At 42.8% G+C, this 26,451-nt stretch overlaps 1 protein-coding gene across 5 annotated transcripts; it reads left to right on the top strand.

Annotated features, from left to right (window-relative positions):
- The first annotated feature begins 479 nt into the window (after positions 1 to 479).
- tmem19 (transmembrane protein 19) lies at positions 480 to 19,218 on the top strand. Of its 5 annotated transcripts, none has more exons than XM_063057722.1 (7): positions 480 to 609; positions 777 to 920; positions 1,150 to 1,263; positions 9,387 to 9,524; positions 11,798 to 12,052; positions 14,733 to 14,942; positions 16,064 to 19,216. In XM_063057722.1, the coding sequence occupies exons 2-7, from the start codon at positions 833 to 835 to the stop codon at positions 16,234 to 16,236; spliced, it is 978 nt and encodes a 325-aa protein (XP_062913792.1). In that variant the 5' UTR covers positions 480 to 609; positions 777 to 832; the 3' UTR covers positions 16,237 to 19,216. The 5 variants fall into 5 exon arrangements, with proteins under 5 accessions (XP_062913792.1, XP_062913791.1, XP_062913794.1 ...); XM_063057721.1 differs by having other exon boundaries at positions 486 to 625; XM_063057724.1 differs by having other exon boundaries at positions 561 to 656; positions 11,798 to 11,836; positions 16,064 to 19,218.
- Positions 19,219 to 26,451: the final 7,233 nt, after the last annotated feature.

The raw sequence follows: 26,451 nt of genomic DNA on the forward strand, positions 1-26,451 counted from the left end.
CCTGCCTTATCCCCATAACCTTTGATTCCGCTATCTTTAAGAGCTCTATCCATCTCTTTCTTGAAAGCATCCAGAGACTTGGCCTCCACTGCCTTCTGTTCATGACCTTTTTTGCATTGTTACCATCAGGAAGGAGCCTGAAGACACACACTCAATGATTCAGGAACGGCAACTTACCCTCTGCCTTCTGATTACTGAATGGACATTGAACCCATTCTATTTTCGCACTGCTTATTTCATTTACTATTAGATATATTTATTGGTGCAAAGATATATATTTATTATGATGTATTGCATAGATAAAGATATATATTTATTATGATGTATTGCATTGCACTGCTGCCGCAAAGACACCAAATTTCACAACATATGCCGGTGATATTAAACCTCGATTCTGATTTGGATCCGGAGGGCAAACGAACTGCCTGCGTTGCACGGCCCAGCCTGAGGAGGGCGCCCTGTCGGTCCTCCCAGGAGCTCCGGCTGCCGGAAGTTGCCGGTGCTTGTTCCGGGGTTCAACGCGATTGGAGCAGGAGCGGGGTGAAATCAATGCTGATGAGCGGAGGCTGGACCTAATCTCCCGCATCAAAAGCCGTTTGGCCTCTGACGGTGAGGGAAAAAAATGGTAATGTCCCCGCAGAATGGCGCACGCAGAGGTATCGTGAGTAGGGGGCCACCCTGATCTCAGTCCCTTGCCCTCTGCTCCCTGGCTGATGGCATCCTCGCTCTTGGCAGCTGTATTTCATGTAATGTGTTGTGTCCCTTTCTGGTTTCAGGCACTGCGCGCAGGCAAAACAATCGTCCGGTGGTTTCATGCGAAGAATTAGTCAACATGATGGCAAACATTGTGATTCTGATTGCGATACTGGCCCTATCACTGTTATTTTGGGTTGTGTCCATGACAGCAAGTACTTATTATGGTAAGTGCAATGTTCACCTGTGTGTTTAGTCACAAACCTGGAGTTTGATAACGCTGCCGTACCTGGTTTAAAAGTGCTTTCTTATTACCAATACAATATGGACAACAATAAAATGCCCCCTTTCAATCTGAAATGCCTTTAGTACATGCAATCGAATGTGATTAAACCTGTCCATGCGTGAAGATTGTTATAGTTTCTACAGTGAAGCAGTTGCCCTTTCCTTTCACAGATAATCTCCGACCAGTATCACCCTGGAGATGGATGTTTTCTGTGATAGTTCCGCTAATTATCACTTCGCATGCACTGAAGGGGAAAAGCCTTGATCGTAGCGGAGCTATTGGAGGTGAAGTTTCACAAAATGTTTGCTAAAATAATAATCTAAAATCCGGTACATTGTCGCTGTTTCTTGACAATATGATATTGATTTTGAATCGAAAATGCGGTCTATGGCATTAGGATATTACATTTAGTTCCGAGCTATAATTTTATTTTGAACTACAGCTCGAGCAGATCCTCCCTGTCCACGGAGTTCCTGGGGAGGCCGATTTCACCCATGTGACCCTTACGTCTTTGGAAAGTGGAAGAAGTCAGCACGGTCACGGTCACTGGGAGACGGTGCGAACTCTTTATAAACAGCAACACACACAAAGAGCTGCAACAATCAACAGGCCAAGCTGCTTTTATGGAAAAGAGTACAGCCGACGTGTCGGGCCTGAGACCCTTCAGCAGGGCTGCTGACGACTGTACTCCTTTCCATAGATGCTGCCTGGCCGTGTGTGTGTGTGGATTTCCAGCATCTGCAGACTTCCTCGTTTTTTTGTGTGTAGACAGCCGCGGAACTGAACCCGTGTCGACGCCGCTTTAATAGCGTTATGTTCACCGCTACGCCACCGTGTTAACAGCAACGATCCTATCAACAAAACTAGACAGGTTCACAGAATAAGAGGAGACAGAGGGAAAAATAAGAAGAAACATTTCAATATATTTCCTGGTTCAAATACTTTACCTAGTTTTCTCACACGATATATAGAAACAATTCGTGGGTTATCGGGGGAATTCAAGGGATCTGTTGTTGTTGTTCGTCCTTCGTAGTCGAAGATGACCATGGCTTCAAAGTCAAATGGGAGATTGGTGGCTGTGGGTCCGGAGGTGACTGATGAGGCCAATCCGGGCCCTGAAGGCTCGCCCACATGTGGGACACATGTAGAGCCAACAAAATAGCAGTCTTAAAAACTCACGGTGGAATGTTTGGTAAAACATGGCATGCTAGTCAATTGTTCAAAGTAAATTGTATTATCAGGGTACATATGTCACCATATACATCCCAGAGATTCATTTTCCTGCGGGCATACCAGCAAATCTATAGAATAGTAACTATAACAGGATCAATAAAAGATCAAACAGTGCAAAAGACAACAAACTGCAAGTGCAAATATAAACAAGAACATTTAAGGACATTGTCTTATTATTAAATGAGATCATTGGTTGTGAGAACATCTCAATGGATGTGCAAGTGGGTGTAGTTATCCATTAACCTCTATGCAAGCAATAGTTCTGCTATTTGCTAAGTCTACTAACATGCATCCAGGAAATTTTGGTTACTGTTTTCTCTTTGACAGTAAACCATACATTTATTGTGTTGAGTGTTGAGTGCATCACAAGGTAGTGATGCAGCTCTATAAAACTCTGGTTAGGCCACACTTGCAGTACTGTGTCCAGTTCTGGTCGCCTCACTATAGGAAGGATGTGGAAGCATTGGAAAGGGTACAGAGGAGATGTACCAGGATGCTGCCTGGTTTAGAGAGTATGCATTGTGATCAGAGATTAAGGGATCTAGGGCTTTACTCTTTGGAGAGAAGGAGGATGAGAGGAGACATGATAGAGGTGTACAAGATATTAAGAGGAATAGATAGAGTGGATAGCCAGTGCTTCTTCCCCAGGGCACCATTGCTCAATGCAAGGGGATATGGCTTTAAGGTAAGGGGTGGAAATTTCAAGGGGGATATTAGAGGAAGGTTTTTTACTCAGAGAGTGGTTGGTGCGTGGAATGCACTGCCTGAGTCAGTGGTGGAGGCAGATACACTAGTGAAGTTTAAGAGACTACTGGACAGGTATATGGAGGAATTTAAGGTGGGGGGGTTATATGGGAGGCAGGGTTTGAGGGTCGGCACAACATTGTGGGCCAAAGGGCCTGTACTGTGCTGTACTATTCTATGTTCTATGAAAAAGATCCAACATTGAACACAGGTATTTTTCAGTCTAATACAAGTAAGGGTAGAAGTAGACCATATGAACTCTTCTGGCCTGCTCTGCTTTTCAATAATATTTGATTTTAGCCACAGCTGCTCTTTCTTGTGTGCTCCCAGAAATGTTGACTTCTTTATAGAACAAAAGTGAATTTTATTCTTGAATGTACTCAGTGATTCAGGCTCCAAAATGTCCTCGGGCAGATGCGGACTAAGAATCATTATGGTCCTGAGGGAAGAAATTGCTCCTCATTTGTATCTTAAGAGGGCGACATATTTGGAAACTATGTCCCAGGTTTTAGCTTTCTAGAAACATCCTTTCGGCATCTATTTTGCCAACCCCCCCCGCCTTAAAATCTTTTAATTCAACATTACCTTTCACATTTTAAACTCTAATCAGTGTAAAGCAACACACACCTACCTACCTACATACCCACCCACCCAGGCAAGCTTAACAGGTCAGGCAGCATCCATGGAAATGAATAAACAGTCCTGAGGAAGGGTCTCGGCCTGAAACAGCAACAGTTTGTTCATTTCGTGGAAGCTGTCTGACCTGCTGAGTTCATCCAGCATTTTGTGTGTATTGCTTTGGATTTCCGGCATCTGCAGATTTTCTCATTTCTAATTAATATAAGCTGTCCTTTGCCAGTGTTCAGCCTGCTGATCCTTCTCTGAAGTGCTTTTAATGCAAAGGTGTGCTTCTTTAAATAAAGAGACCAACGCTGTATGTAGAAATATTTTCTAGCTTAACCAATGTTCTGTACAGTTGTAGCAATACTTGCTTTCTTTAATACTCCATTCCCCTTGCAATAGGCCAATGTTCCTTTTGTCTTCCTAATTACTCAATGTTCGTATGTACAGTGCCTGTGAAAAGTAATTGCCTCCCTTGGAACATACATCAAAGTTGCTGGTGAATGCAGCAGGCCAGGCAGCATCTCTAGGAAGAGGTACAGTCGACGTTTCGGGCCGAGACCCTTCGTCAGGACTAACTGAAGGAAGAGTTAGTAAGAGATTTGAAAGTGGGAGGGGGAGGGGGAGATCCAAAATGATAGGAGAAGACAGGAGGGGGAGGGATGGAGCCAAGAGCTGGACAGGTGATTGGCAAAAGGGATATGAGACGATCATGGGACAGGAAGCCCAGGGAGAAGGAAAAGGGGGAGGGGGGAAAACCCCAGAGGATGGGCAAGGGGTATAGTCAGAGGGACAGAGGAAGAAAAAGGAGAGAGAGAGAGAAAGAATTTGTGTATATAAATAAATAATGGATGGGGTATGAGGGGGAGGTGGGGCATTAGTCTTGGGAGGGTGCCCAGGGTTCAACCTCCCGTGCTTGGGCTCCCAATAAACACAAGCAAATAATGTTTAGAACCGAAGTCCACAAAGAGAGTCCGCCCACAGACCCTTAGCTCAGCTCAGCGCAGAGTGGAGCAGGGAGCTGAACCAGCCTGTCCTTCTCCTCGGACTATGACACCCCGACTTTTTCAGTCTGGCCCAGTGTCTAAATCGTCTTCTAAATAACAGGTTCAATCACTTTGATATGCCCTGCGGTCTGGATCCTGTCAGCACGATTCGGCCTGTATCCAGCCTTTCTGATTCATCCCGGCACTTAAATCATCCAAACCATATTTCTGCCCATTCACTGAACAATGTATACATCAGATTATTTTAGCCATTCACAACTCACTTTCCCTCCTATCTATGCATCATCAGCAAATTGGGCTGCAATATTAACTCAGTTTTATTTTGATCTATCCACATGTACTCTGACAGATTGGATATTTCTAATATTCTTTCGGTTTCAGATCGCAGTGACATCTCTGGCCATAATTTTACAGTTTGTACACAATCCCTTGTTGCTCTCACTCTCTTCCTCGGAAGTACTTTAGTTAATTATAGAGATTAAGGAGTGAGAATAAATCAGGGAAAGTGGATCTATAGGAATGGGAATTCTTTGATATGAATAAATGCACACCTGTTGAAAAGTTCCTATTTCTGTAGTGTTGATTGCATAGTTTTAATCATATGTCAAAGAATAACTTTGTATGGTTTTGTAAACAGCAGTTTCTCAGAGTTAAAGTCTTCAAATACGATTTATTAACCATATTTGTACACGAGTCTTGGCCTTTATTTGGCACCAGCATTTTTCGCCTGTTGTTTAGGGTACATCTGAATATAAATATGTCTGTAAATTAGGATAACAAACTGAAGCTTGAAGATGTTGTACTATATTAGTTAAGGTGTCAAAAAATAAAACCTAAGTACATCTTTAATATGAGGATAAAGTTGCAATCTAAACCATTTCTTATGAAGTTGCTTTATACTGCACTTCAAATTAAGCCCACTTTAATTTGTTTAAGTTTATGTCCACACTATTTTGCAGCACACTTAATTTAGTTACTTACAAAAAAAAATACAGCGTGGAATTGGCCCTTCGAGCCTCGCAGCCTAGCAATCCCCCGAATTTAACCCTAGCCTAATCACAAGACAATTTACAATGACCAATTAACCTGTTTGGACTGTGGGAGGAAACTGGAGCACCCAGAGGAAACTGGAGCACCCGGAGGAAACTGGAGCACCCAGAGGAAACCCATGGACATGGGGAGAACATACAGACCCCTTAAATGCAGCAGTGGGAATTGAAGCCGACTTGCCTGTACGTGTCATGCTAACCACGACACTACTGTGCTGCCTTATCATGTGTAAAAGCAAAATTCTGCAGATGCATAATTAATAGAAGAAAATACGAGGACTTTTTAACAGATCAGGCAGAACATATTGTGTGTGTTTGTCTGAGAGCAAGAGACAAATCAGCATTTAAATTTTGGATTGATAAATTTCATTATTGAGAATGCTTATCAGCCCAATTTGTCTTTCCCTCCACTAATGCTGCATGACCTTGTATGCTTTACACCATTTTCTGTTATTGTGTACTTCACCTTTTCAATGGTTTAATTTAATATCAGAGAATGTATACAACCTGAAATTCTTATTCTCCACAGAAATTCTTGAAACAGAAAAAAATCTCCAACGAATAGATGACGGAAAATGTTAGAACCGCAAAGTCACCTCCCATGCACAAAGAGCGGCAAAAGCATCAAACCCACCCCCCACCAGCACCACGCACGCAATAGCAAAGCCTCCATGATCTAGAGTCTATCAGCAACAATGTCCAGGGTTCAGGGTGGTGCAGCTGGTAAAGCAGCTGCCTCCCAGGTTCAGTGACACCAGGTTTAACCTTGACTTCTGATGCTGTCTGTGTGGGGTCTTTGTTTTCCCTGGAAACAGGGGAGTCGTCCTTGGATACTACCCATAGAGTCATAGCCAAAACAAAAAAAAAAACATGCGAAACTCACTGAATCTGGAGCATAAACAACCTGCTGAAGAAACACAGCTGGACAGGCAGCATCTGTGGAGGGAAATGGATGACTGATGTTTTGGGCTGAGACCATTCATCTTGACTGAAGGATAGAGGGGAGATGGTCAGACTAAAGAGGTGAAGGGGAGCAAGAACTGGCAGGCGACAGATGGATCTAGCTGAGTAATGGGAATGGTAGAAATAGCGACAGATGCTGGGAGGTGATAAGTGGAGATTATAAAGGGCTGTAGAAGGTGTAATGTGTTTGGAAAGAAAGGGCAATGGAATCAAATAAGGGAGGTTATTTGGGCATATGGGAACAGTGCCACATCCATGGAGGCCATCCTGCCCATCTATACTAAACCCACTCGCCTGTATTAATTCTATATTCCTCTGTGGCTTGTTCATTCAAATATCTGCCCATTTGCTGCTTAAATGTTGCTACTATTCCTGCCTCCACTACCTCCTCTTCCAGCTCATTCAAGATACCAACTGTTCTTAGTGTGAAAAGTTTACCCCCGAGACCTCCATTAAACCTCCTTCCTCTCATCATACCCTCCGGTTTGAAACACACCTATGGTGGAAAACAAACACTGGACATACACTCAGTGGCTGCCTTAGTAGGTACCTCCTGGATCTAAGAAAGTGGTCACTGAGTGTATGTTCATGGTCTTCTGCTGCTGTAGCCCATCCACTGCAAGGTTCAACATTTTGTGCATTTAGAGATGCTCTTCTGCACACAGCTGTTGTTAACATGGTTATCTGCGTTATTGTCGCCTTCCTGTCAGCTTAAAACAGTCTGGCCATTCTCTTCTGACCTCTCTCATTAACAAAGTAGTTTCACCCGCAGAACTGCCACTGGCTGGATGTGTTTTGCTCTTCACACTTTTCTCTGTAGAAACTGTTGTGCATCAAAATCCCAGGAAATCTACAATTTCTGAGAGACTGAAACCACTCCGTCTGGCTCCACACAACTGAAAATAATGTCCCGAATCGTATTTAGTGCCCTAGCTGTTGAAGGTAAACACGCCACGTGCTCTCTTCACCACCATTTACCACTATTGCTGCTTTCAGTGTTCCATGTATATGTGCCCCTTTTTCAGATTTTCTTGCACATCCCAAAGCTGGGCAGGTTGGGAGGTTAATTGGCCCTTGTAAATTGTCCAAGTGTGTAGCGACTGCGAGAAATGGGGGAATTGATTGGAATGTTTAGAAAATAAAAAAGGCCTTGTGTAGGATTAATATTAAATAGGTGGTTCTTGCTGACAGGGTGGGCTGTATGACTATCGTTATTATGGCTTTAGTGTATCATTCTGTAATCTTTCCAGCTGATTAGTAAATTTGTTATGTGCCATGTCATATGATGTGGACGATCATAGTCTTTCCATGACCATGATTGTTCTTGGCAAATTTTTCTATGGCAGTGGTTTGCCATTGCCTTCTGGGCAGAGTCTTTACAAGACGGGTGATCCCAGCCATAAACAATACTCTCCAGAGACTGTCTGCCTGGCATAAGCAGGACTTGTGATATGCGCCAGATGCTCATACGACCATCCACCACCTGCTTCCATGGCTTCATGTGACCCTGATCGGGGGGGCTAAGCAGATGCTACACCTGACCCAAGGGTGACCAGCAGGCTAGTGGAGAGAAGGAGGGCCTGACGCCTCCTTTGGTAAGGGCGCATCTCCGCCTCACCATCCCATTAGCAAATTGACATGATGCTCACTTTAAAAGTTAATGGCTTTGAAGCAGTTTAAGCTATCCTGAAATTGTAAGAGTTACAACATTAATAGGTCCATCTGTATATCAATGTCCTATTTTTCTTACAGTGTCTCCTATGATCTCACTAATGCCTGAGGAAACGAATGCTCAGTTTCTGTTGCCTCATCGGAGAAATTGAAGACTGAGGCAATTGCATAAAATGGAACAAAATGTCCTTTCATTGTGTATGTCGAATTGTTTTTGCTCCGTTATTTTATAGACTTGCCCTACTTCATTAATGCTGCTTCTTTTCAATAACTTAAGTGTATTGGAAAAGTAGTTCCTAATAGTTCATTCTTTCAAGTTCAAGTTCATTGTCTTTTAACTATTTACATGCATGCCTCCAAATGAGACAATGTTTCTCCAGACCAGGGTGTGCAGCACAGTAGTACACATCACACACATATAACACACAATAACTTAGGAAAGTAAGAATTAAATTTACAAATGTATTATGCATAGCTAATATAAAGTGCATAAATTAAATACTGTAGGGTACAGTACAAATTATCTGGTGACACTTTTGATATTAATCTTAAATATGACTTCAAAAAATTCAGTAACCTATGACAATTTTTCTTTGCTATTTCCCCAGAGCAATGATTACAGCACATTTTCTTTAAACCTTCAAAATAAATGTATCTGGTGGGGCGGGGCGGGGGGGGCGGGGGCGGTCTCACACTGCAAATTCTGTCCAAGTCCTTTCAATACTAGGTAACTGACAATGCAGGTCTATTCTTGCAATGTACATCTGTGAAAATCAAATTTTCTGGAGGCCGAGGCAGTGAGGTAAAAGGATACAGGGAGATGTCACATATCTGTTTAGATGTTTCATATGACTGTATTTGACAGTGATGTATGTCATTTAGGGAGAAAGAAAATTGAAATTGACATTTTCAGAAGAGCAGTTCGTTTGCAGTGATGGTGCATCAGTGGATCCTAACAGGATTTCTGTTTTCCAGTGTTACCTTGTTTTTAGCTATAACCTTTCTTGGTAATTATGGACCTGTCAAACTTCATCACGGAGATTTACTGCAGCACTCCCTTGATGAACATAAACTTCTCAGCATGGGAATAATACTGTTCCTTTAAACATTTCGTTGCAGCTTTGATTGTCGGAATCATCCTTACAGTTGCCAACTTCAGTTTCTTCTCTGCACTGCTAACATTTTTCGTTACCTCATCTAAACTCTCAAAATGGAAGGCTGAGGCAAAGAAGCGTTTGGATGCAGAATATAAAGAAGGTAATGCATCTAAATCGTAATGTTACTTTCAAAATGTGGCGATGAAAAGATTGTACATAAAGCAAAAACCTTTCAAACCTGAGATACTGTCTGTAACACTTTGAGTTAAGAAAATGAAGAGTTCATGGCCAGTAATATTAACAACCACCCACAGAATGCCAGCATGACTGACTGCATACTTCCAAAGTCTTCCATATCAAATTGCCAGCAGCTGCCGAACTTCTCTGTCCATGTTGGGAATAAGTTATCTTAAACTCTTCTTAAACATACACATTTCACTTTCTTCCATAATTACAGCTATTTGTAGAAATTGCTAGACCAGTGTTTTTAAATCAGTGAAATGATAAAAATACAGGTCTGGCAAATAATAGAAAATGAAATGTGTGATCATTTTTACCTGGTCTCCCTTTCATCAGTGGAAAAAGTCGGCAGTCTCCTCATTAGCCACTTCGGAACAGACCAAACTGTAGTGGAACTAGGACATTTAGCTCAATGACTGTCAAAGAAGATGATTGCACCCAACTATATTCTTGGGTTAAATCTTAATCATTCACAACTTGCTTAATTTTTTTATAAAGATGAGAAAATCTGCAGATGTTGGAAATCTAAAACAACACACACAAAATGCTAGAGGAACTCAGCAGGTCAGGCAGCTTCTATGGAAAGGAGTAAACAGTGGACGTTTTGGGCTGAGACCCTTCATCAGGACTGAGAGAGAAGTGGGGGGAGATGCCTGAATAAAAAGGTGGGTGGGGTGAGGAGAAAGAGGCTAGTTGGAAGGCGATAGGTGAAGCAAGGTGGGTGGGAAAAGTCAAAGGCTGGAGAGAATGTGTGAGAGAGAGAGAGAGAAACTATATCAATGATGATTCAGGAGAGATCTCAGTGCTCTTAGCACATAGAGTAGTATTGCACAGGAACAGGCCCTCTGGCCCACAATGTTATGCAAACTAATTAAATTGGTAATCAAATGCTGAACTAAACTTAACCCTTCTGCCCACAAAATGTCCATACCCTTCCATCTCTTGCACATTTATGTGCCTGCCTACAAGACTTTTGAATGCCCTTATGGTGGGGCATTCAAATGCCCCTACCACCACACCACACATCTCCTTTGAACTTGCACCATCTCACCTTAAAGCGTTAAGACCATACAACATCGGAGCAGAATTAGGCCATTCAAGTCCACTCTACCATTTCATCACGGCCGATCCAGATCCCATTCAACCCCATACACCTGCCCTCTCACCATATCCCTTGATGCCCTGACCAATCAGGATTCTATCAACTTCCGCTCTCTGGTATTAGACATTTGAAACCTGGGGAAAAGATACTGGCTGTCTTCTCAGTCTATGCTTCCCTCTTATAAACTTTTATCAGGTCTCCCCTCGGCCTTAGCCGCTGCAGAGAAAACAGCACGAGTTTGTGTAGCCTCTCCACAGAGGACATGCCCTCTAATCCAGGCAACATCCTGGTCAATCACTTCTGCACCCTTTTCAAAATCTCAACATCCTTCCCATAACGGGGCAACCAGAACCGAACGCAATACTCCAGATGAGCTTTATGAAGCTGCAACCTAACTTCTCAGCTCTCGAACTCAGTACCTCGACTATTAAAGCCAAATGTGCCATGATCCTTCTTTAGCACCCTATCCATCTTGGTAGCCATTATCCGAGAGCTACAAACTTGGACCCCAAGATCCTTTTGCTCATCGATACTTTTAGGGTCTTGCCATTATCAGTGAACCGCCCCTTTACATTTGATCTCTTAAAGGAAACACTTTGTATTTGGCCAGGTGAAACTCTCCCTGCCATTTCCCTGCCCACATATGCAATTAATCTTACCTTGCTGTTTCCTTTTCCAGTCTGCTATTGCTGTCCACAACACTTGTATAACTAAATTGCTTGTGTATCTTACATAACTGTGGGCACGTGGCCAAGCGGTTAAGGCATTGGACTAGCAACCTGAAGGTTGTGAGTTTGAGCCCCAGCCGAGGCAGCGTGTTGTGTCCTTGAGCAAGGCACTTAATCACACATTGCTCTGCAATGACACTGGTGCCAAGCTGTATGGGTCCTAATGCCCTTCCCTTGGACAACATCAGTCTCGTGGAGAGGGGAGACTTGCAGCATGGGCAACTGCCTGTCTTCCATACCACCTTGCCCTGGCCTGCGCCCTGGAGAGTGAAGACTTTCCAGGCGCAGATCCATGGTCTCACAAGACTAACAGATGCCTTTTTTTTTATCTTGCATAACTGATTTTGTGCATTTTGTTTACAGGTGGCCAGAGGAATTGGCTACAAATATTCTGCAATGGAGGTATTCCTACAGAAATTGCATTGCTTTATATGATTGAAAATGGGCCAGGAGAAATTGCAATTAATTTTACAAAGCAATATACTGCCTCTTGGATGTGTCTGTCCCTCCTGGGTGCTCTGGCTTGCAGCTCAGGGGATACATGGGCATCAGAGATAGGAAGTGTTATAAGTAAAAAGCAACCAAGGCTGATAACCACCTGGGAAAAGGTACCCATTGGTAAGAATATACAATTGCTTTCCATAATGGTCGGGTCAAGATTGTTCCTGAGTAAATAAACCAAATATTTGAAAGAATATAAATTTGTGAAAGCCGAAAGAAAGAAAAAAATGATCCGTAGTGCCCTACCTGAACTGTAATTTTTGCAGAAATACAGACTCTGCAATATTAGGCCTTTTATCACAATATTTTGACATGAGCAATCAGTGCCTCATATAGGCAATTCCTTCTAACTAACCCAGTCACTTTTGACCTCCGTCTCATGTACATGGGCCCCTCCTCAGTTTTCCTCCTGCATACAGAAGCACCTCGTCCTCCTGTACATTCAGGTGTACTTTCTCACTCTTCAAGTATGCAGTCACACTCATCGTGCCCTTTTTTGAGCATAACCTTATCATGTAATCTCCTGTTGTCAATCCACCCCTTCCTAGCTAACCACTGGTAATCGCAACCTTCACCTCACCCACAGAGAACATGCAAGCACCCCTTTCCGAACAACACCCACCAGTTAGGTCCCCCAATCCTGTGAGTGAGCCACTTCTGGAACCCACCTCCGAGTGCCCACCCTTTCCCAGGGCCGGGGAGGTTCTGCTGCTTCTGAGAACATACGTTTGCGTGGCTCCCTTCCCCTTGCCAGGCCCACTACCTTCCCACATACTAGTTCCCTGTCATGACCCACGTCTGCATGTGTGAGCCCTAGCACCCCCAAACCTGCAATATGCATCCCTTCCCTTATTCTGCCAAATGCCACCCAACGCATCCCTTCCCTTCTGGCTATACCTGCCTGCCCACCCATGTAGTCCTTCTGAGACAGCATGCCTGCCCCTGTCACTTGCCAGTCTTCTGTCCCCATATACCAACATCTCCTTATAACACACACAAAATGCTGGAGGAAGTCTGCAGGCCAGGCACCATTTATGGAAAAAAGTGAACAGTTGATATTTCAAGCTGAGGCCCTTCATCAGACTCGCTCTACACCTGTGGTATTCCTTCCTGGAACTAATGTGAGTGGCAGACTCCTACCCGTCTGTCTCCAGATCACATGCCGTCCCGGGACAGCCACCAACATGTTCTCAGCCTTTCCTGCCTCTACTTACACACCCTAAGCAAGTGGCAGCCCATCCCTTCCCAGCAACCTGCCCACACACCACCAGTACAAGAACCTACTTGCCCGTCCCCTTTCGAGACCGCGCTTCTGATGTCCTTGCCCGCCCCCTTCTCCGATCCCGTGTCTGCATGCCACTCATCCAGTACCCCCATCTACGTTTACACCAGCTACAAGGCCCCATTTCTTACTCCCCTACTTTCATATTGCACCCTCACTCTGACTTGCTCAATTTTACTGGTGTTTTCAGTTTTATTTCATATAGTTGTGTAAGATTTCATTCAAAATTAACAGTCTCAAAATGCTGGAGGAATTCAACACTCTATGCATGCAACAACCGGTTTCCTGTCAGCCCTCCATTAAAAGCCACCAGTTAACAGGAAGGAAATGGAGCAGCAGTATAAAAGGCAAACAGATTAAAAATTAAAGTATTAACAATGTGGGATTTCAATTATCCCATCTATGGGAATCAATGGGGCAGCGAAATTTTAATGTAAATTTTTTTTTAAAATCATACACTGTGCTCAGTTTCATTCAAAATTAACACACACAAAATATCGGAGGAACTCAGCAGACCAGGCAGCATCTGTGGAAATTAATAATAAATAAATATTTCAGGCCAAGAATCCTGAAAAAGGGTCTCGGCCAGAAATGGCGACTTTTTTTTCTATCGATGCTGCTGAGTTCCTCCTCCAGCATTTTGTGTGTGGTGCTCTGGATTTCCAGCATCTGCAGACTTCCTCGTGGTTCTGTTGAATATTATATTGGATATGAGTTCATTTTTGTATGTTAGTGATACAAAAAATTTAAAAAGCACATCCCGATTTTAATATATTTACACTATTTTCTCTAAATATAAGCCTCTTTTGATATCCAATTATTTTGCTTAATGTGCATTACAAAATAGGTTTGTAAGACGAATCAATTATACAGCCTTATTTCGCAAGCACAAGAAGTCCTTCATGAATTTGAAACAGTCAAGAATTGTGGATTTGTAAAAATTTCAGTAAAGGATATTCAGTGTGTTGTGTCATGGACAGATATGATAGTTTACTAACTGTAGTGACTTTTCCCCCCTCAACTTGAATTTTACTGTTTACTTACTTTAATAATTGTCCAACTTTTATTTGTTTTATAAAATATACCTCCTTCATTGCTTTGAAAATAAACTATAAGTTTTACTACACTTTACATCATTTTTTTCTAGTTGTAATTTGGTAGGCTTCTAGTTGGAATTATCTGTAAGAATATGACCTAAAGAATGGAGACAAAGCTGAAATCTGGAATAATAACTCCTTGAGCCTGTTCATCCACTCAGCAAGTTAATACTTGCTGCTTGTCATGTGATCAGGTGTATCAATTTCAATCTGGAACAGAATGACTCAACATTTCTTACTCAGCAACTCTCTGGAATAGAGAAAATCCAGTTGCCACAGCATACCCTACCAAGTTAATTTCAGTTATTTCACAATATTTATATGTAAGTAAAATTGCTAATGTTAATGTCCAAGGAAAGGAAATGAAAAATTCTTAGTTTCTTAAAAATACTTAATAAAATTAGTTACTCTCTTTCAGGTACTAATGGAGGAGTGACTCTTGTGGGTCTTGTCGCAAGTTTGCTTGGTGGAACTGTTGTTGGATTGGCCTATCTGCTAACCCAGTTGATGTTTGTGGACGATCTGGATAGCTCACCACCCCAGTGGCCAGTTGTTTTGTATGGTGCTGTGGCAGGTTTCTTCGGTTCCATTTTGGATTCCTGCCTAGGTGCTACAATGCAGTATTCAGGTTTGTGCTTGAATTCTGAAATAATTAAACGTCATTTTATTTCTTCCCCCCCCCATGGGGAAAATGGAGAAATCATTCTTGTGTGCAATGTGCCTACTGCCTGTTATGCCACTGGTGTTAGGACGGTGATGAAGGTCCTCCATCTCTGGCGATGTTTCTTCCTCTTGTCAGTAGCTTCCTCTCGGTTTTCAGTACTGTCAGTCACGCAAGTCCCAGCTGGAGACTCAGGAATGCCGTTACATAGAATAGTATAGCACAGTACTCAGTACACTCAGATGCAGAAACATTCTTCATGGCTGTGTCCATAACAGTTTTGTTTACCAGTCAGGGTTGTTCACCTTGAGCTGAACCCCCGAACCTGGGGGTCCAGTGAACCTCTCGTTTGCAAAGGCAGATTAACAAGAGTTTAGAGTTGATCGATAAATGATGCTATTGATAAAGTGGAAGCTCAATTCTTTAGTGACGGCACTATTCACTATTTGGGAGAAATTTACACCAATTAACTTGTCTTTTACCATTACATGCACATTAATAAACTGTAGCTGTGAGACAAGGAATCATTCTATTGAGACTGATGAAACCTTCCAACCAGTGCTGTGAATTCATAGCACACCTACATCAATACATTAATCATCTTCTTGGGCCCCGCCCCTAGCTCCCAGTGGAGCATAGGCCATCAATAGCCTTCTGTCTCCATCATCTAAAGTAGATGGTATAGTTGGAGTTTATCAATGTTTCTGTAATTCATTGCATCCACTCACTGTACAAGGGATTGGCCTCTACAGCTTCACCAGAGCCCTGTTGGCTGGCCTTATCCATTTCCACCTCTCACAACAGGGATGTGGCATTGGACTTTGAGAGGCTTAAATGCAGTCAGATCTACCACAAATTCATACTTAAATTTTCAAATTGTTGAAATTTAATGTATATATTTTGATACTTTGATAGAAGTAAAGGTTAAATACTAAATAGAAACACAGCTTATTTGTCATCATCATAGCTTGGCGCACCAGGCAGCTTATTTGTAATAGTCACTGGTTACAAAACTAGAGCAGGAGTGTTTGCTTTGTACATGGTTGCATTACAACCTATTAATAATTGCAATTCTTGTCAACTTACAGGTTTTGATGAAGATAATGGAATGGTTGTTCATCACATCACTCCAAATGGAAGGCATATATCAGGAAAACCTATCCTGGATAACAATGCAGTGAACCTCTTCTCTGTCATCATTATTGCTTTGTTGTTGCCAGGAATAACCTGGCCTTTCTGGCCAAGGCAACAAACAATTTAGAAAGGTAGACTTTGAGCATCTATTCATATATAACAGTACAGGCAAACCAAAATAGAAGCGAAGATTCAAATGAACTTGCACTGATAGATTTCCAAGTGTTCAACTTTGTTGAATTAAATTCTTGGGACCTTAACTTGAAGGTTTAGTTATTGCAGGTTTGGACAAATAAATTGTGATTTCTCCACTCAAGAATTTTATATGCATCACTTCCCAGTGAATTATGATCATTAGCTCCCTATCTATGACCTTATAGAGGTTTAAAATAGGTTGGATGGTTAGTCTATTTGCAGGATATGAAGGTCTGAAAACTGGAGGGCGGAGGTTGAGGATGAGAGGGGAGAAATTTAATGGAGGTCTGTGCGGCAAGTTCTTCGCACAGAAGGCATGAAGATATAAAACAAGCTGCCAATCGAGATGGCAGAACAGATACACTTACAATGTTCAGAAGGTATTTGGAATGGTACTGGGATATGAAAAGAGTAGAGGGATATAGGTAAATGAGATTTATTGAGATGGATGTCATGGTTGGCATGGATAAGTGAGACCAAAGGGTCCATTTCTTTGCTGTACAGTCTATAACTTATTGGACTCTTTTTATTATTTGCGATGGATCATTCTAGAAGATGTGCAGATGGGTCAGCAGGTTCTTTGACCACATGGGTGTAATTGGGCAGCATCAGCTTGTTGGCTGGAAGAGCCTGTTACCATGCTGAATCTCTAAATAAATAAGATCACTGTATTTCCATGAATTACAAAAGCATGGACACCACTAAGGTCCTTTGGTAGAAGAATTGACACGTATTAACATGAGTGGCCTCCTGTTTCTAACTCAATTAAGGAAGCTTTAAGTATGCTTTGGTAAAGGCAGTGGGAGAGAGGTGCCTTATTGAGATTATCTTTCCAGTTTAATAATCTTTGTCGCTTGAAGGAGCTCCGAAATCCCACATGCCCAACTTGTACGCATCATAAATTGCCACTGCTCCTTCGCTTTTGGAACCAAGCTGGTGTCTGAAGCCAGGGAGACATGGACATTTTTTTTTTGTGTTTTACACCTGTCATCAACAGAGTAATTAAGCCCCATCCTAATTAGGAAATTGGTATATGGACCTGTTTCCTGGGAAGCTGCAGGCAGAAGTTCCCTTCACACACAGAGGGCCTAGAGGAATGCACAATGGTCATCAACACTGCTGGTGACAGGCCTCATGGGTACATGGATCTTCAGTCTGCACGTCAATGGAGAATGAGGAATGAGTATGCATTTTGTAACATGTATATTAATCCTTCAGAAAATGCATTTGTTAAAGCAAAAATATTTGCATTTTGTAACAATTTAATTTTATCATATTATTTTGTTTTGACAGAATATTTTGGTCAATTAGCCCATTCTGTTAACTTCCTTACATTGATTCTGAAAGTAATTAAATTGCATATCCCAATGCAAATATATCTAATCTTTTTACAAAGAGTCTGTTCAACTAGCCTTGCCATTACTTATTTCAGATTCTAATACTCTGTCACTAAAACAAATGCCATCTGAACTTCATTACTTTGTACTGTGTCATCTGGTGCATGAATATATTGCTTAATCAAGGATTTTCATAGATAGAAAGTCCTCACTACTGAGTCAATTTACGTAAATTGTATGTTTTAGTGACAATATTTAAATATTAATTTATTTTAAGCATAACTTTGTAGGTTCCACCCATATCCCAAATGTGTGATTTGAGGTCATTTGTTCCTTGAGTTGCTGGCTTCCAAAAGAACCAGCAGAAGTTGGTGAACACGGGCGAAATGAACAAAGTAATGAGATGGATAGCAATACTCTGAAAATTGGCATAGATTTGAATGGGTGATTGACTTCAGGTCATGAGAAAATATGACTATGATGGATACAAAAATTGTGTAACAGATATAAATTAAATATTTTATTTGTAATCAAGTCCACAATTCTGTGAAAATATCAGGGGCCACAAAGTATTATTTAATATTTTTGTACAAGTTGACTTCATATGAATCACAAATAATGCTTGTGAAATTTGCAGTGTGTTAACATTTAAATGCTAACATCACCACTGGTGGATTAATCCTAAATGTTAATTAAAATAGAAATCAGTATCAGATTTATTGTTACTGACAGATGTCATGAACTTTGTTGTTTTCCAGCAGCAGTACAGTATGATACATAAAAAATTACTGTTAAAAATAAATAAGTCATCATCATCATTATGTGCTGTGTGGTATGACGTAGACAATCAGGGCCTTTTGACCATGATTATGCTTGGCAAATTTTTCTACAGAAGTGGTTTACTATTGCCTACTTCTGGGCAGTGTCTTTGCAAGATGGGTGACCCCAACCATTATCAATATAATCAAAGATTGTCAGCTTGGCATCAGTGGTCACATAACCAGGACTGGTGATGTGCCCCAGCTGCTGATACAAGCATTCACCCACCTTTGGTGACATAATAAAATCTCAAATCCTGAATAAAGTAGAGCCACAGTCATGCCTTCTTTGTGCTTGCATCACTGCTTTGGGTCTGAGATATAGCCTCTGAAATGTTGACACTCAGGAATTTGAAGCTGCTCACTCCTTCCACTGCTGACCCCTCAATGAGGACTGGTGTGTGTTCCCACAATATCCCCTTTTTGACCTCCACAATATCCCCCTTTTTGACCTCCACAATATCCCCTTTTTGACCTCCACAATCAACTCCTTACTCTTGCTAATGTTGAGTACAAGGTTGTCATTATGACACCAATCACACTCCTGTATGCCTCCTTGTTGCCATCTGAGATTCTGCCAATGACAGCGGTGTCACCTGTAAATTCACAGATGGTGTTTGAGCTGTGTCTAGCCACACAGTCATGAGAGTTGAGAGAGTAAAGCAGTGGGCTAAGCATATATCCTTGAGGTGTGCCTGTGTTAACTGTCAGTAACGGTGAATGTTTTTACCAATCTGAATCCACTGTGATCTCCAATAAAGAAGTCGAGGATCCAGTTGCAGAGACCCAGGATTTGAAGCTTGTTGATTTGTACCGAGGGGATATGGCAGCATATACTACACTGAGATTTTTTTTGCAGGCATTCACAGTAAAACAAAGAAATACAATAAAACCCACACACAAAGACTGATAAACAACCAATGTGCAAATAGAAAATAGAAACATATATTTAACAATAAATAAATAATACTGAGAACGTGAATTGTAGAATCCTTGAAAATGAATCAATAGATTGTGGGATCAATTCATTGTTGAGGTGAGTGAAGTTATCCACACTGGTTCAGGAGCCTGATGGGCAAAGAGTAAAAACTGTTCCAGAATAGCTGTTTTACTGTTGTCTGGGTGCTCCAAAGCCAAATGGAGAGCCAGTAAGATTTTGGATCCACCTGTTGTGACGAACAAATTGCAGTGGGTTCAGGCAGCAGTGAGTTCTCGCCATGACTAACCTCTCCGAGCACTCATCGCACCAGATGTGACTGCGATCAGGTGATAGCGATAGAGGCCGCTCACATGGCTCTGTGGCACCGGTATGATTACTGCCCTTCAGAAGCAGGTAGGATCCTCCAAGTGCAAGCTGTGAGCTTAAAGATGTCTTTGAACACTCCAACCAGTTTGGAGATTTTCAGTACCCTGTCAGCCCCTTGTGAGGGTTCACCCTCTTCAAGGATATTTTGACATCTATCTCTGAGACAGAGATCACACGTTGCCAGATGCATTATTCAGGCATAATGTTATTCTCCCACTCAAAATGTGCATAACAGGCATTGAAAAGCCTCTTTGCCAATTAGACTGTCAGTTTTTGCTGTTTAGGAGGCGATGGCATAAAAACCCTGCCACTGCTGTCGTGCATCTGTTGAGTTTCTAATTCCACATAGAATTGCCGTTTTTTTTTTAGATTAGATTATGAGAACACTCAGTCCTCGCTTATTGTCATTTAGAAATGCATGCATTTCTCAAACGGTGGCCTTCATAGGTGGTACTTGAACTTGTAGGGATCTGAATTGCCAGTCTTGGATGTCCCACATCTATCCCTCAGCACACTACAAATTTCCTGATTCGCCCAGGGCTTCTGCTTTGGGGAAACTCAGTATGTTCTCAAGGCACACACTCATTCATGCAGGTCTTGAAGTCGGTGATGGCCGTGGTGTGTTCAAAGTAAATCTATTATCAAAGTACCTATATACAACCCTGAGATTCATTTTCTTGTGAGCATACTCAATAAATCCATAACAGAAGAAGAACCATAATAAGATTAATGAAAGACCACACTAATATGGGCTTTCAACAAGTGTGCAATTGACAACAAACTGGGCACATACAAAAGGAAAGAAATAGTAATAATAAATAATCAAGAACATGAGATGAAGAGTCCTTGAAAATTAGTCCATAGGTTGTGGGAACAGTTCAATGGTGGGGAAAGTGAAGTTGAATGAAGTTACACACACAAAATGCTGGAGGAACTCAGCAGGCCAGGCAGCATCGATGGAAATAAGTGCAGTTGACGTTTCTGGGCAAAACCCTTTAGCAGTTCTCTGTTTGAGTGAAGTTACCCTCTTTTGTTCAAGGTCATTGAGATCTGAAGATGTATCCCTGAATATGGCCCAGTCCACCGTTTTGTAAGCACTCCTCTGCCTCCCCTGACCATACCTATGAGGTCCTCATCGCTGGTGCTGCAGTCCTCTGTTTCTGCCAAATGCCAGAAGTACACGCTGAATCATCAAGATCCTAAAACTTAACTAATCAGCCTAGCAAATAAATACCAAAAAAAAACTAAAATGGCTAGACCACATGTGGAACATGGCCTGTAGTTTAAGTAACATTCATATCTGACCTAGCAGAAACTGCACTTGTGATTGCCAACCACCTTATTTCCATATCCCACTCCGATCGCTGGCCTCCTGCATTATTACAATGAAACCCAATACAAGCTCAAATTTTGTCTGGATGTGTTACAACCTGCAGGGCTCCAAATCAAATTCTCCTACCTTAATGAATTCTGTCGTTGTTTCAGAAATGACTGTTTCTGCCTGCCACCTCTCCCTTTCTGTTTCATTAGTTTTGTTTGGCCTTCTGGGCATGTTGCAGTTAAGAGGCTATACAATATTGCCCAGATTTTAAGACCATTTCACAATATACAACATTTTACAATATTAACAACAGATTACATAGACAAGGGAGCTTAACTGTCCTTTAACCCTATTAGAAAAAAAATCACTTTGTTCCACCCCCTGCCCCCTCTCCCTCCCCATCCTCTCTACTACCTGGATTAATTTATTTCCTCAAGAAACACACACACACACAATGCTGGGTCTTAGCCCAAAATGTTGACTGTTTATTCCCCTCCATAGATGCTGCCTGACTTGTTGAGTTCATCCAGCATTTTGTGTATGTTAACTGAAGATTTCAAGCATCGGCAGAATATTCTGTATTTAAACAGTAATTTGTTTTCTCTTTGTGTCGATATATGGTCTCAGCTGAAATATAAACACTTCTTCCCCCCCACCCCCTTCTTTATTTCCATTCCCCATTATGGCTCCCCTCTTCTCATCATCTCACCATCAACTCCTTCTGGTGCCCCCCCATTCTTCTTCAGTGGTTTATCTCTTCGACCTATCATCTTCCAGCTTCTGACTTCATCCTCCCCTTCCCCACCTACCTTCTCCCTCACCAGCTATCATCTCCCACCTTCTTATTCTGGTTTCTTCCCCCTTCCTTTCCAGACCTGATAAAGGGTCTCAGCCTGAAACTGAGTGGGAGGAAACCAGAGCACCTGGAGGAAACCCACGTGGTCTCGGGAAGAACGTGCAAAGTCCGTACAGGCTGCAGCAGGAATTGAACCCGGGTCAGTGGTACTGTAAAGCAATGTGCTAACCACTACGCTATCATGCCACTCCATATATTATATTCCCCTCAGTAGATGTTGTCCTGCTTGCTGAATTCCTCCAGCATTTTGTGTGTATTACTCAAGACTCCAGTATTTGCAGAATCTCTTACGTTTATAGTTGAGATATTTGCATCATTGTTAGCAGTGGGTGATGTGCCAGAAGACTGGAGGACAGCGAACCGTGTACCTAATCTGCAAAGTCCCCCATTCTATTACGCTCCCCAGTTTATTGTGAAAATGCTACCTTGATTTGACTTTCCAAAATGCAAAACCTCGCGTTTATCTGAATTAAATTCAATTAACAATTCCTCAGTTAATTTACACAGCTGATCAAAATCCCACTCTAATTTTCCATAACCTGTCTTGGACACCATCTATTTTAATGCCATCTACAAATTTACTAATCATGCCTGTTGTCCCATCCATGAAAAGATTCAATGGGCCCAGCAACAACCCTTGGGATACACCACTAGTCTCAAGCTTCCAGTCCAAGAAACAACCATCTTCCCACAATCAAGCCAATTGTGTACCCAGCGCTTCGTCAAATTATACTGTTAATTCTGCTGTAGGGTTCTTGACAGGAAACGTTATTACCCTCTGCACAGATGCTGCTCAACCTGATATGGGGGGGGGGGCACTGTACGGGAGCAGAAAAAGCTGCATAAAATTGTAAAAGTCATCAAGTTGTGTATGTGACTGAAGTTGTAATCTCGGCCAGCTCCATCTTGGGCACTAGCCTGCTCAGTATCCAGATAACCTCAGAAGGTGGCATCCATCATTAAGGACCCCCATCACCCAGGACTTGCCCTCTTCTCATTGCTACCACCAGGAAAGAGGTCGACGGCACACACTCTGTGATTCAGGAACAGCTTCTTCCCCTCTGCCTGAATGGGCATTGAGCCCACCAACACTTCCCTCAGTATTTCCCCTCTCTTTCTGCGCTACTTATTTAATTTTTATATATGCCCTTTGTATTATATTATTACGTATTGCATTGTACTGCTGCCGCAAAAACAACATATTTCACGACAAACAACAGGAATTTCACGACATGTGCCGGTGATGTTAAGCCTAATTCTGATTCTGTGTTTCCAGCATTTTCTAGTTTTATTTCCACCATCCCCACACACCATCAGTCATGCTGCCTTACATTTGTATGCTGTGAGTTAACAAAGTCCGGAATATGAGGGTGGGAGAAATGGAGACGCGGAATTCAAACCGAACCGGCGACGGAGGCGGTCACCATGGAAACGGGAGGAGGGGGGCGGGACAGGGGTCTGCGCCCCGTCCCCGCCCATTGGCGGTTAGCTTTTTCCCGCGCACCGTTCGGACTGTTTGTTGTCTTTTGAAGTGAGCGCGGCAGTGACCAATGGGACGCGGCGGAGCCGGTGACGAACGGAGCGCGATAGGGAACGGCCGCAGAATTGGCAGCTGCAGTGGCCAATGGAACGCGGCGGAGGCGGTGACGACGGGCGGGCGAAACGAACGGCCGCAGAATTGGCAGCTGCAGTGGCCAATGGGACGCGGCGGAGCCGGTGACGATGGGAGCGCGAAACGAACGGGCACAGAATTGGCAGTGGTACCGGTGAGAGCGGGAGAGCGGGAGAGCGCGGAGTGAAGGGCTTGCTTAGGTAAGTGAGAGTACCTTGCATGTGAAGCAGGTGAAATACTGCGGGTAATTACTGCCTGCAATTTCACAAAAAAAGGCTCTGTTGGTCCTGATGTTTGGAAGGTGATAAGTTGTTCTGCGACTTGCTGCTCCCGCTGTAAAGGTTCTTGGTGCAGATACTATTGTATTTTATTTAAAAATCCTGCAAGAGAATGAATCTGGAGGTACCATAAGGTGACATATACGTAATGCATTTACTTTGACTTCCGCTGCTAAAACAGGTGCAATGTAAAAGCCTACGGTCCTCTCGTAGACCTGCAGCCAATTCCAGAGTTTATGCATTCTACCTTCATTTACATAACAACTAAAATAGTTTTTCCACTTATGGGGTGTGTGACTTCAAGCGTTAATGATTCATGTATGTGAGATGCTTGTATAATCATTTACAATGCTCTTGATAATTTATTTTGAAATTAACTGCTGTACTCTAAAACCCGAAGATGGATTCAGTGCACAAAAAAGACTAAGGGATGACTCGAAAGAGTAGAGCCAATTTGGTGATTTTTTTTGTTGACTGGAACTAAAACGGAATACTGGAAACACTCAAGGTCAGGCAGTCTTGCTTTGTTAGAATTAACATTTCAGGTCAAAGGTCCTTTATCAGATCTGAACTATCAACTATTTTTTGCTTTCGAAAGATATTGCTTGACGCACTGTGTGTTTCCTGCAGTTGGCTGTTAATTCTGTTTTTATTTCAGCTTTCTGTTATCTGCAGTTTTCTTGGATGTTCTTTGTTAACCGTTTTCCATCGAGGATATGAATGAGACTGCTGCCTCGACAGTCAAATTCAATCCTAACCACTGGTGCTCTGTGGCGATACGTGATCTCATGAATGTGTGGGCTTCCTCTGGCTGTGGTTTCTGCTAACATTCTGAAGGTGTGGGTTGTTAGATAAATTAGGGCCACCGTAAATTACCCTTGGTGTGTAAGAGTGTAGTTGAATCTGGGGAGAGTTGATTAAAGTAGGGGGAGAAATTTTTAAATGAAGTGAAATTAAAGTAGGATGTTCAGCTGTGATGGTATCGGGTTCCCTGTCTGCAAAACCTTAAACTAAAAAGATTTTAAGCCCTATCTGGTATAGATATCTATGGGCACCCTCACTCTAGAGGTTATACTGTATCCACCTACTCTTCGGGTACTAGCTTTCTTCCCTGTCTAATCACTGCAGGGAAGGCTAGCTCTAAGTACCCACTGCTTGAGTGGAGAGTCACCCCTCCCGACGAAGGCAATATAGCCACCTAACAGAAGTATTTTCAACAATGTTTATATTATTTTTATTGATACATGTGTAAATTTAGACATAGTTCTTAACACATTTAACACTCAGGATTTCTGTTTTGTGAAAGATTTGAGTCCCATAGGATTTACAAACTGCAAAGAATTTACAAACGGATACAATTATTACCAATTAAAAGAACATACCAATGAGTTGCAGTTGCGTGAGTCATCTGTTGCAGAAACTGAAGGTTGAGGAATGAATTCTGGTCTTTCTGTAATTCCCCTTATCATTCTGAACAGTCCCCAATGTTTTCTAATGTTTATTTAAACGCAAACAACAGGAATTCTGCAGATGCTGGAGATTCAAGCAACACACATCAGTTACTGGTGAACGCAGCAGGCCAGGCAGCATCTCTAGGAAGAGGTGCAGTCGACGTTTCAGGCCGAGACCCTTCGTCAGGACTAACTGAAGGAAGAGTGAGTAAGGGATTTGGAAGGGGGAGGGGGAGATGCAAAATGATATGAGAAGACAGGAGGGGGAGGGATGGAGCCAAGAGCTGGACAGGTGATCGGCAAAAGGGGATACGAGAGGATCATGGGACAGGAGGTCCGGGAAGAAAGACGGAGGGGGGGACCCAGATGATGGGCAAGAGGTATATTCAGAGGGACAGAGGGAGAAAAAGGAGAGTGAGAGAAAGAATGTGTGCATAAAAATGAGTAACAGATGGGGTACGAGGGGGAGGTGGGGCCTTAGCAGAAGTTAGAGAAGTCGATGTTCATGCCATCAGGTTGGAGGCTACCCAGACGGAATATAAGGTGTTGTTCCTCCAACCTGAGTGTGGCTTCATCTTTACAGTAGAGGAGGCCGTGGATAGACATGTCAGAATGGGAATGGAATGTGGAATTAAAATGTGTGGCCACTGGGAGATCCTGCTTTCTCTGGCGGACAGAGCATAGATGTTCAGCAAAGCGGTCTCCCAGTCTGCGTTGGGTCTCGCCAATATATAAAAGGCCACATCAGGAGCACTGGACGCAGTATATCACCCCAGTCGACTCACAGGTGAAGTGTTGCCTCACCCGGAAGGACTGTTTGGGACTGTTTGGTGACCATGGACACCTTCACAGCGATTGCGCAACCACCAACTGCGACTCCAGCCTTGAACTCCAGGCCGGGTCTTTATGTGCTGCTGTTGTGACTCCCGTCTCCCCTTCCCCCACCACCACTCCGCAGCCCCGTCTTCCTCAGATCCCACTGTCAACTGCTGGGCCCTCAGAGGCACCATCTTCCTCTCACCCCAACCCTCCCCTCTCCACTGACACCCCCAGCCTCCCCCCTCCCCCCTCTGATCCCAGCTCTCATCTGTGCCGGGTCTTTACCATCCCCTCCGATCTTCAACTGTCGGAGGCAGAACGCTCTGTTCTCAGTAAGGGCCTCACCTTT

The sequence above is a fragment of the Mobula hypostoma genome, chromosome 9 (assembly GCF_963921235.1).
Source record: "Mobula hypostoma chromosome 9, sMobHyp1.1, whole genome shotgun sequence".
NCBI lineage: Eukaryota > Metazoa > Chordata > Chondrichthyes > Myliobatiformes > Myliobatidae > Mobula > Mobula hypostoma.

Excerpts from the sequence above, each read along its gene's own strand:
- tmem19 (XM_063057720.1), top strand. The coding sequence starts at position 623 with ATGGTAATGTCCCCGCAGAATGGCGCACGCAGAG. Across the intron at positions 657-776 it reads GCAGAATGGCGCACGCAGAG|GCACTGCGCGCAGGCAAAAC; the intron begins GTATCGTGAGTA and ends TTCTGGTTTCAG. Across the intron at positions 12,053-14,732 it reads CTGGGAAAAGGTACCCATTG|GTACTAATGGAGGAGTGACT; the intron begins GTAAGAATATAC and ends ACTCTCTTTCAG.